This window comes from Dipodomys merriami, unplaced genomic scaffold (assembly GCF_024711535.1).
Source record: "Dipodomys merriami isolate MVZ:Mamm:240054 unplaced genomic scaffold, mDipMer1.0.p SCAF_52, whole genome shotgun sequence".
Classification (NCBI taxonomy): Eukaryota; Metazoa; Chordata; class Mammalia; order Rodentia; family Heteromyidae; genus Dipodomys; species Dipodomys merriami.
In genome coordinates this window covers 3,355,001-3,366,261 of record NW_027206091.1, presented here as the reverse complement: position 1 = coordinate 3,366,261, position 11,261 = coordinate 3,355,001, and the positions used below count along the sequence as shown (strand labels likewise).

The 11,261-nt window shown below is 44.5% G+C and overlaps 1 protein-coding gene across 3 annotated transcripts in view; it reads right to left on the bottom strand.

Moving 5' to 3' along the window:
• Positions 1 to 546: 546 nt before the first annotated feature.
• Positions 547 to 11,261, bottom strand: part of Uri1 (URI1 prefoldin like chaperone) — a 55,874-nt gene continuing 45,159 nt past the window's right edge. For all 3 annotated transcript variants that reach the window (XM_069998521.1, XM_069998522.1, XM_069998523.1), the window contains 5 exons: positions 8,458 to 8,626; positions 5,375 to 5,762; positions 3,501 to 3,640; positions 2,279 to 2,507; positions 547 to 1,402 (listed from right to left, as the gene is read on the bottom strand). In XM_069998521.1, the coding sequence (XP_069854622.1) occupies positions 1,223 to 1,402; positions 2,279 to 2,507; positions 3,501 to 3,640; positions 5,375 to 5,762; positions 8,458 to 8,626 (1,106 nt within the window). In that variant the 3' untranslated portion in view covers positions 547 to 1,222. The remainder of the gene's footprint in view (positions 1,403 to 2,278; positions 2,508 to 3,500; positions 3,641 to 5,374; positions 5,763 to 8,457; positions 8,627 to 11,261) is intronic.

Here is an 11,261-nt window from a genome sequence, read left to right as displayed (position 1 = left end):
GACTTAGGGGAGACACAGAAATGGAGGGACAAAAGGTGAACTAATGAAGCAATGGTACCCACTAGATACAATGTGGAAAAAGAACTATATGAGCTGTGGGTTGGGATGAGGGAGAAACTGGGAGAGCACAAGGGAAAGGGTGACAGTGTCCAGAAAGAAATGCATTCTCCACCTGACTTATGCACCTGTACTCCCTCTATACATTACCTTTACGCTAAGAATAAAAAAATCTTAAACAAAGAGCCAAACAAGAATGTGGTATGTAATAAATGTAGCTTATGTATTAGTTAATTGTAAACCATAAAGTGGATAACATTTAGAGACCCGGGCTGGGAAGGTGGCTCAGTGGTAGAGCGCTTGCCTTGTATGCCTGAGGCCCTGGGTTCGATTCCTCAGCACCACATAAGCAAAAAAAGCAGCGCTGTGGCTCAAGTGGTAGAGCGCTAGCCTTGAGCTGAAGAGCGGAGGGACAGCGCCCAGGCCCAGAGTTCAGGCCTCACAACTGGACCCCCCCCCAAAACAAAACAAAACATTTAGAGACCCAAGTTTCATAAAACTTTTATTTGAGAAAAAAAAAAAAAAAAACAGAAAGCATAAACATTTTACAAAATACCATTCTTGCAAATGGAAGCCACTTTCCCAGAGGTCGCACACAATTCTGCAGTGTGGGGCTGGGGATGTGGCTAAGCTGGTAGAGCACTAGCCAATAAGCAAAAGCGGCCCCGGGTACTGAGTTTGAGTCCGGGTCTCAGACCTAGAAAAGAAAACAGAAAAGAAGCCCAGTGTGGCATTGAAAGGAGAGTGACTGAAACAGAACCACCTCAATGCAGAACCTACAAGACATTCTTTTTTTTTTTAATTTTATTTTAAAGTGCCTTGAAAATGTGAATGCGAAGGGACAGAATGGATGAACTGACTTGAAATTTTAAGAAGTTTCTTTCCCATGGACCATACACATCACGGCTGGTACCGCATGGCCTGTATTTAGTCTGAAACATGAAAAAACAATGCAGGCCAACTGCACCCACTGAAAACAATCACAGCTGTGCTGGCAGCAGAGAAAGCCAACCTGGGCGACTCTGGGAGGAGAGAACCCAAGAAGACTGTGCGCACAGACTGATGGCCCGGCCCAGTGAGAAGTGCTGTGTCCACCTGCCTCCCAGGCCCGAGTTCAAACAGGTGAGCGGGCACATGCAGCCTGAGCAGGCCCAGCTGGCCAGGCCTAACTTTTCTGCTGCAGTCGGGCAGCTTTGAACTTGGAAACCCGCTTTGCAGGCTCTTCGGCTGCTTCTGGCAGAGTTTCTTTGCGTTCTGGAATGGTGGGCAGTCCAGGAGAAGCGATGGCGGGGTGTGTTGTTGGGGAGGGTAAAAAGTCCTTTTCTATCACTGTTCCAGAAAAAGCCTATGAGACAAGGAGACCAGATGTAAGATGCCCAGGGTCTCTGCTCGTGGCCACCCGGCTGACACTCCCCACTGAAGACATGAACAACAGAATCCAACTGTGTAGAGAACCAAGGCCCACTGAAAGTCTTCAGCCAGGCACTTGTGCTCATACCTACTACTACTCAGGAGGCCGAGATCTGAGGATCATAGTTCAGAGCCAGCCCAGGAAGTAAAGTCCATGAGATTCTTCTCTCCAATGAACCAACAAACAGCAGGTATGTAAAGCTGTGGCTCAAGTGGTAGAACACTAGCCTTAAGCAAAATAAGGGACAGTGCTCAGGCCCTGAGTTCAAGGCCCAGGACTAGCACACATGCAGAAACAAACAAGTCACAGGACCTCATTAATTCTAGGCTCTGTGCTTTCGATAATCATTTGTCAAATATACTTACACTAGGAAACTGTACTGTAATATTAAAGTCATTCAAAACAATTTTTGGAAAACTATACTGTCTTCAAGTTTTAATACCTCATGTAGCACATGTTGTGTTTTGGGTTAGAATGTCAATTACCTGGATTACATGAAGTAAATTATCAATGGACCTGAGGAGGTTTTTGCTTTGTTTTGGTGCCGGTACTGGGACTTGCTTGCACTGAGGGCCTGGGCATTTGTATCTAGCATCTTCACTCAAGGCTGGTGCTATACAGCCACTTGAGCCACAACTCCATGGCTGGCTTTTGGTGGTTCACTGGAGATAAGAGTCTCATGGATTTCTCTGCCTGGGCTAAGAACAGCCATCCTCTGATCACTGCCTCCTGAGTGGCTTCCCCATGACTTTTGAAAGGAGGAAGAAAAGGGGCAGTGGGAGAAGCAGGGGTTAATCAGCACTGACTGACCTGGGGCCGCTGGCCCCCGGGGGGCTCCTCCAGGAGGCCTGGGCCGGCCTCCCCGGCCTCGCTGCTGGACTCTGTCTCACAGCTGAGGCTCCGCAGCACGGTGCGCCGCTCATCGGGCTCAGCCGTGCTGCTCTCGCTGGTGTCGCTGCACACGCTGTTCTCCCGGCTGCGCGACTTCAGGATGGACTTGCGTGGGACATACTCACCATTCACCACATCCACGAAGACCCTGGACATCCAGAAACATGCACCACTGCTGGGGGAGCCTGCAGCCAGCCATGACACCCCAGAGCCCATCTAACTTTCCTTGTTAACACACCCCTGCAATATCAGCCAGCTAGGAGGCCAAGAGCTGAGGACAGCAGTTAGAAGCCAGACAGGGCAGAAAAATCCATGAGACTCATCTCCAATGAACTGCAAAAAGCCAAAAGTAGAGATGTGGCTCAAGTGGTAGAGAGCCAGCTCATAGTGAAAAAGCTCAGGGACAACATCTAACCCCTGAGTTTCATCCCTACTATTGCTTAACTAAGTGAAAATAAATTAAAAAAGAGCCAAGTGCTGGTGGCTTATGCCTGTGGCCCCAGGTACTCAGTAGGCTGAGATCTTGGGATCATGGTTAGAAGCCAGTCTGGGTAGGAAAGTCTTTGGGATTCTTTATCTCCAATGAACCATCAAAAAGGCCAGAAGGAGAGGTGTGGTTCAAGTGGTAGAAGTGCTAACTAGTCTTCAATGAAAAAGGGAAAAACAAAGAGACAGTGCCCAGGCCCTGAGCACAAGCCTCAGGACTGGCAAAGGGCAAGCACAAAAGTTGGGCACCACCCATAATCCCAGCTACTCAGAGGAGGCTTAGATCTGAGGATTGCAGTTCAAAGCTAGCCCATGCAAGAAAATCCATGGGACGGTTATCTCCCATTAACCACAGAAAGCCAGAAGGGGAGCTGTGGCCCAAGTGGAAGAGCACAAAAGCTCAGGGACAGAGCCCAGGCCCAGAGTTCAAGTCCCAAAACCAGAAAAAAAATAAAATAAAATAAATAAATAAATCCAGTGGAGCATCCTCAGGACTGGACACCGCCCTGCAAGCACTGAGCTGCCCCCAGGACTATGCACACGGCCTCCTACCCAGCATCATCCTCACTCCCAGCCCAGGCCTGCGTGTGAAAGCTGGGGCTGGAAGGAGTGGGCGGCTGGTCTGCTGTCCTGCACACGGGGCCCAGCCACACACCTGTAAATGTCAGCCGGGGTCTTGATGGTGGGCAGCTCATGGGCACCATGGCCACTGCTGGTGTTCTTGCGCTTCCGTTTGGCTTCTTCCTTCTTTTCACTGAACTTCAAGGTGGTGTTTTTCCCAGTATTTATTCGAACCTAAAAGTTGCAATTTAAAAAATAGGTTTTTTCTTTTAAAAAGCATAGAAACCTTTTTGAGAAATCAGGACGCACGCTAGAGAGAATGATGTGCATAATGAGGAACACCGGGAGCCCATGGGCTGTGACGTTAGTGATGGTCCCGTGTGACAGGGTCCTTCCCTGACATAGTACTGCCCCTGAGTGACATCCTCCCAGCAAGCAAGCCAGCCTCACATGGAAAGCGAAACACATTTCAGCTAAATGGTTATTTTTGTCGGTTGTGGGGCCTGGGCACTATCCCTCAGCTCTTCAGCTCAAGGCTAGTGCTCTACCACTTGAGTCACAGTGCCACTTCCAGCCTTTTCTGCTTATGTGGTGCTGAGGAATCGAACCCAGGGCCTCATGCATGCAAGGCAAGCACACTACCACTGGGCCACCTTCCCAGCCCTAAATGGTTCTTTGTGTGTTTTTCTTTTTTTTTTTTTTTTTTTTGGGGGGGGGAGGGTGCCAATATTGAGACTTACATTTAGGGCCTGAGCCCTGTCCCTTAGCTTTTTCAAAAACTCAAGGCTAGCATTGTACAATCTCTACTTCCAGTTTTCTGGTGGTTCACTAGAGACAAAAGAGTCTCACGAACTTTCCTACCCTGGCTGGCTTTGAACTGTGATTCTCAAATCTTAGCCTCCTGAACAGCCAGGATTATATGCTTCGCTTAAATGTTACATTTATTGTAAGCTTCACCTCATCCCATTTCTTTGGTGTTTTTAGCTTAAAGTGTGCATCTCCAAACTAACCAAAAAGGAACAGTAAAATCTGGATGATATTTAAGTCAAAAAGCAGTTATGAGATAGTGCTTAATTATTTTAAATTCTTTTATTAACACTTCGTATTTCAGAAAACGAGTCTAAAACATAAAAACCCACTCAGTTGAGAATTAAATGTTAGTGTTCCGTTACACCACATACTTCCTATGACATCCCTCCAAGTGTTATTTTCCTGTTTTATCTAAATGAAAATAGGAAAAATTAAAAAAACTGAAAAAAAACTCACAAAATTAGGGTGCCAGTGGTTCACACCTACAATTGTAGCTGCACAGGAGGCTGAGATCTGAAGGAGTCTGAATTTCAAGGCCAGCCTAGGTAGAAAAGCTCACTAGACTCCATTTCTAAAACCACCAGTAAAATAGCAGGGCTGGGCTTGGCACTAGTGGCTCACACCTGTGATCCTAACTACTCAGGAGGGTTTAGATCTGAGGATCACAGTTCAAAGCAGCCCAGGCAGGAAAGTCTATGAGACTCTTATCTCCAATTAACCAACAGAAAACCAGAAGTGGCACTGTGGCTCAAGTGGTAGAGCACTAGCCTTGAGCTGAAGAGCTCAGGGAGAGTCCAGGCCCAGAGTTCAAGCCCCACAACTGGCCAAAAATAAAAATAAAAATAAAAAAAGAATCACTGTCAGCATTTTTCTCTTTGAAAGAAAAAAAAAAAAAAGCTCATTGCTGTCATCCTAGCTACTCAAGAGGCTGAGATCTAAGGATCACAGGTCAAAGCCAGCCTGGAAAAGAAAACCTATCTCCAACAGACCAGCAAAAAGCCAGAAGTGGAGGTGTGGTTCAAATGATAAGAGACTTGAGCAAAAAAGCCAACAGACGAAAGGAGGGGGAATAGGAAGAGGAAGAGGAAGGGGAAAGGATGGATGACATTTAATGATCATATTATATAGAAAATGAGTCAAGTTATAAAGTATACAAACCCTCTTAGGTTCAACCGTATGAGAAAAATAGATGGTTGGTACAGAATTGTCTCCAACCCCTGAAGCACACGGGTGGTTCTCCTTATTGCCATCTTCATCCCCATCATCATCGTCATTGTCATCATCCCCATCATCACCGTCCCCATCACTGCCATCTTCCTTGCTGTGGTAAGAGTTTGAGCCATTCACTGGACATAGCGATAGACCACTGAGCAGGGCTGAGCTAGGAGCAAGCTTCCAATCACTTCTGGGAGTGAAGGGGCCATCACTTCTGGGAGTGAAGGGGCCATGGGCTCCACCGCCCCCAGGCCCACATGCCTTCTGCTCCTCCTTTTCCTCTTCAGAGGAGTTCTCATTTCCACCATTTGCAATCACAGTGTCAGGCTTACTGCCAAAGAAACAATATTAACAACAACATGAGATAAAAAAACATCAGAACTGCAATGTTTGCAATTTTCAATTCATTTTAATGAAAAAATTTAAGATTGTATGTTCTTGAGTGTGTGTGTGTGCTTGAAATCAGGGCCTGGGCTAGTGCTCTACTACTTGAACCACAACTCTACTTTCAGCTTTTTTGCTGGTTAATTGGACATAAAAGTCTCACAGACATCCTGCCTGGGCTGGCTTCAAACTACAATCTTTAGATCTCAGCCTTCTGAGTAGCTGGGATTACAAGCTTGAGCCACTGGCACCTAGTCTCTATATATATTTAAACTATCTAGGTTAAAAGAGGACAACAGTAAAAACTGATGAATTTTTTTTGGGGGGGAGGGGGGGGTCGGTCGTGGGGCTTGAACTCTGGGCCTGAGCGCTGTCCCTCAGCTCTTCAGCTCAAGGCTAGCGCTCTACCATTTGAGCTACAACGCCATTTTCAGTTTTCTGGTAGTTTACTGGAGATGAGTCTCACAGACTTTCCTGGCCCAGGCTGGCTTTGAACCGCAATCCTAAAATCTCAGCCTCCTGAGTAGCTAGGATTACAGGTGTGAGCCACCAGCGCCCGGCAAAACAGATGAATTTTTAAAATATAGGTTTTGAAGTAAATTAACAAAACATTAGTTTCTGTGCCACTTCTGCATACTGGAATTATTCTAGCATAAACAGATCACAGGAGAGGAACTTTTGTCACAAGGTATTGGCCAGACACAATATAAATACAGTATCAATAGTATAATAAGAAACTCAAAGAATATATATTTCTAGCTAGATGCCAGTGTCTCATACCTGTGTATGAACACCTGCTTCATTCTATACAGGCTTTGAGAACCTTACAAAAATAACAAAAACAAAAAGGCAATATCACTGAAGTAACATCCTGCAAAAATAAAAGAATCCTGACTAAGAAAATCACCAGATTCAATGGTGGTTTGAAGAAATTAAACAGTGGCAGTTAATCTAAAAGCAACAACAACAAAAAAGACCTAGGGAATGTGTAGGGGAGATAGCGGGGGGGGGGGGGGGGCACTCTTCTGTGCCTTTTGTCCTTTTTCCCCCCCACAGAAACTAACTATGCATATGTTATGTCACTTAAGGCAAAATAATATAGAAACTTCTGTGGTAGAAAGCATCGTTTAGTACTTTGACAATTCAAAGTGACTGCTAATGTGTATTTCAAATAGCAGTTTGGTGAAGTTTCTTGTACCTGAGCAGATTAGAAATTGCCTGTTCAATAAACAGAAAGGCTTACAAACACAAGGCAAGGCCAAACAATTTTCAGAATCAAACTCAAAAGAAATTGATGTTTTGAAAAAAGTCACTCAAAGACAGAACACTATCATCCTGAGTACAGCATGAAAACACAGGCTGGGTGTGGCTCAGTGGAAGATGGCTTGCCTAGTATTCTTAAAGCCCTGGGTTCAATTCTCTGCATCATTTTTTTTTAAAAAGTTAATCTTTGCCGGGCGCCGGTGGCTCACGTTTGTAATCCTAGCTACTCAGGAGGCTGAGATCTGAGGATCACGGTTCAAAGCCAGCCCAGGTAGGAAAGTCCATGAGACTCTTATCTCCAATAAACTACTAGAAAACCAGAAGTGGTGCTGTGGCTCAGAGGTAGAGCACTCACCTTGGGCTGAAGAGTGCAGGGACAGAGCCCAAGCCCAGAGTTCAAGGCCCACAACTGACCAAAAAAAAAAAAAAAAAAAAAAAAGTTAATCTTTTAAAAACTTACATAATATATCCATCACTAAGAAAAACCAATTAAGCCGGCGCCGGTGGCTCACGCCTGTAATCCTAGCTACTCAGGAGGCTGAGATCTGAGGATCGCGGTTCAAAGCCAGCCCGGGCAGGAGAGACCATGAGACTCCTATCTCCAATAAACCACCAGAAAACCGGAAGTGGCGCTGTAGCTCAAGTGGTAGAGCGCTCGCCTTGAGCTGAAGAGCTGAGGGACAGCGCCCAGGCCCAGAGTTCAAGCCCCACAACCGCCAAAAAAAAAAAAAAAAAAAAAAACCAATTACAGGATAAAATATAAAAATAAAATGAAAATATGTAGTACAAAAATAAAAAATGAAGATAAGATGTTGGGGATTTTTGTTTTGTTTTGATGCCAGTACTTGGGCTTGAACTAAGGGCCTGTGCACTGTCCCTGAGATGTTTCTGCAAGGCTGGTGCCCTACCACTTGAACCACAGCATCACTTCCAGCTTTTTCAGTGATTAAGTGGGATAAGAGTCTTTCAGATTTCCTTTCCTGGTTTGACTTTGAACCATGATACTCAGATCTCATCCTTCTGAGTGGATGGGATTACAGGTTTGAGCTATCAGCATCGACCCTGGTATGCGTATGCGCACACATCAGACACTCCTATGGAAAGCACTGAAGCAGAATATGGCTCATACCTAGCAAGCATCAGACTCTGAGGTCCATACCTAGCAAGCATCAGACTCTGAGGTCCAACCCAATACAGAAAAGAAAGGGTCATGGGGGAGAGGGAAAAGAAAGTACTCTAGAGAGTACTCTTGGAGTGGGAAAATGGGCGATTTAACATGGCATGGTTTGCTGCTTGATTCCAATGAGCACATACCACCTTATTAATGAGGGACTGCGGATGAAGCACAGCTCTTGGAAAACTAATCTGTCCTGAGATACCTGTCAAGTTCACCCAGCAATTCTTCTTGCCTTTCCAGTTCTTCAAGTCGAGCCCACAGTTCCTTGTCAGCTAGCAAATCCTTAGATTTTGAATCATTGGCAAAATCTGCTTCAAAAAGACCTGAAGTTTTTGGTTTGGAATGAGGCTTATGAGCAATTCGTTGCTTTCCTATTTTATAAAAAGACAATAAAAAATGTAATTGTTAGTATTTTTATTTTGTTAGTCATAGGTCTTGAACTCAGGGCCTAGGCACTATCCCTGAACTCTTTTTGCTCTAGGCTACTGCTCTACCACTTTGAGCCACAGGTCCACTTTTGCTTTTCTGGTGGTTAACTGAAGATAAGAGTCTCACAGACTTAGCCTTAGCTGGCTTCCTCAGATGGTCCTCAGATCTCAGCCTCTTAAGCAACTAGGATTATAGGCATGAACCACCAGCACCCAGCATGATTGCTAATACTAAAAATCAAATACAAACAAAAAAACCCACATTATTCTAACTCTATAATCATTGGGATAGATGCCCAAGAGTGCTAACGCTAGGTCACAGGGGAGTTCTATTTGAGGAATCTCCAAACTGCCTTCTACAGTGGTTGCACCAATTTTCACTCGCACAAACAGTATAATAGGGCTCCTTTACATGGATATGGATGGCTGGACCTAGAACAAATGATGTTAAGAGAAGTCTGGCCCAGAGAGACAAAGACACATGCTTTGTCTCATCCATGGAAGTTAGATCTGAATTATGTACACAAACATGTTGACTAAAGTATGGCCATCGAACTATTCAAGGTACATATGTAGAAATGGAAGTAGGTAATTTGAGGGGAGGGGTGACATTGGTCAAAATGCACTCAAACTGAAAAGTTGAATTGTAACCCCTTTACACAACAACTTAAAAGATAAAATTCTAGCTGGGTGCCAGTGGCTCCTGCCTATAATCCTAGCTACTCAAGAGGCTGAGATCTGAGGATCACAGTTCAAAGCTAGCCCAGGCATGAAAGGCCATAAGACTCTTAAATTAACCACCAGAAAACCAGAAGTGGCGCTGTGGCTCAAGTAGTAGAGTGCTTGCCTTGAGCTGAAGAGCTCAAGGACAGTAACCAGGCCCAGAGTTCAAGCCCCATGACCGACAAGAGAAAAAAGAAAAAAAAAAAAAAGATAAAATTGTAATAAAACCCACATACAAAAGCCTAGCTTTTGGTGAGGTTTTCTTTTTCTTTTTTTAAATATACCAATCCTGGGGCTTGAATTCAGAGCCTGGGCGTTGTCCCTGAGCTTTTTTGCTCAAGGTTAATGCTCTACCACTTAAGCCACAGCTCTACATCTAGATTTTTAGTGCTTAACTGGAGGTAAGAGTCTCACAGACTTTCCCATCCAGCTGGCTTTGAACTACAATCCTCAGATCTCAGCCTCCTGAGTAACTGGGATGACAGGCATGAGCCACCGGCACCCAGATGAGGTTTTCTTTGGGAAGAAGGATGTGGAGATGTGCGTGATTTTTAGGCAGGGGGAGGGGGGAGGGGGGTGTCTATATGGCTCTCAGGAGTCACAGACCTGCAGGACCACATCCCTGGGGAATATTTCGGGAATATTCTGTGCTTGAGCACCACGGCTCAAGCGGCAGAGCGCTAGCCTTGAGCTGAAGAGCTGAGGGACAGTGCCCAAAAGCCCAGAGTTCAAGCCTCACGACCAACAAAACAAAACAAAACAAAAAAAAGACTATTCTGCTTTGCATTTTAAAAAAGTAATTGTATTGTTCTTATTAAGATATTGTAAGCTAGGTGCAGGTGGCTCATGCCTGTAATCCTAGCTACTGAGGAGGCTGAGATCTGAGGATCACGGTCCAAAGCCAGCCCGAATAATCAAAGTCTGTGAGACTCTAATCTCCAATTAACCACCAGAAAACCAGAAGTGGCCTTGTGGCTCAAGTGGTAGAGCACTAGGGACAGCGCCCAGGCCCAGAGTTCAAGCCTCATGACTGACAAAAAAAAAAAAATATTGTACAGAGGGGTTACTGTTTTGTAAGTCAGGTAATGTAATGAGTCCAATTCTTTTTGGACAATGTTCCCTCCCTTTCTTCACTTTCCCCAGTTTCACCCTCCCATCCCTGCCCTCAAGTTGCATTGGTTCATTTTACTTTACATTTTTTAAAGTACATTTTTTTCTTTAACAAAGCAAATAAAAAATCTGAAGAGCCAGGAGCTAGTGGCTCTCATTTTACTTTACATTTTTTAAAGTACATTTTTTTTTTCTTTAACAAAGCAAATAAAAAAATCTAAAGAGCCAGGAGCTAGTGGCTCCTGTCTATAATCCCAGCTACTCAGGAGATTGAGATCTCAGGATCATGGTTCAGAATCAGCTAGGGGAGATGTCTATCTCTTAACCAGCAAAAACTTGGAAGTGGAGTTATGGTACAAGTGGTAGAGCACTAGTCTTGAACAAAATACCTTGAATTATAGCACACAGGCCTTGAGTTCAAGCCTAGTACCAGCACAAAATAAATGGATGAATGGGTATAGCAAAGGTATCTTCTAACTTGGCCAAGATGAAAGATCAGGTTAGGAGTAGATTCGTGTCTAGAAGACATATCTTCTGAATTATAGAGGTTTAGGATCACGAGAGAATTTTGGAAAAAACAAGAGAGTCCCATTTAACCCACCAATCCAAAACACCTGTCAACTAGAAAAATGTCAAACTTCATGTACCCATTCAGCTTTATATGAAAATTCATATATAAATAGAAGCCATATATGCACTTGTGAATTACAAACTATTGTCACAAATCCCAAATATTTTACAAGAC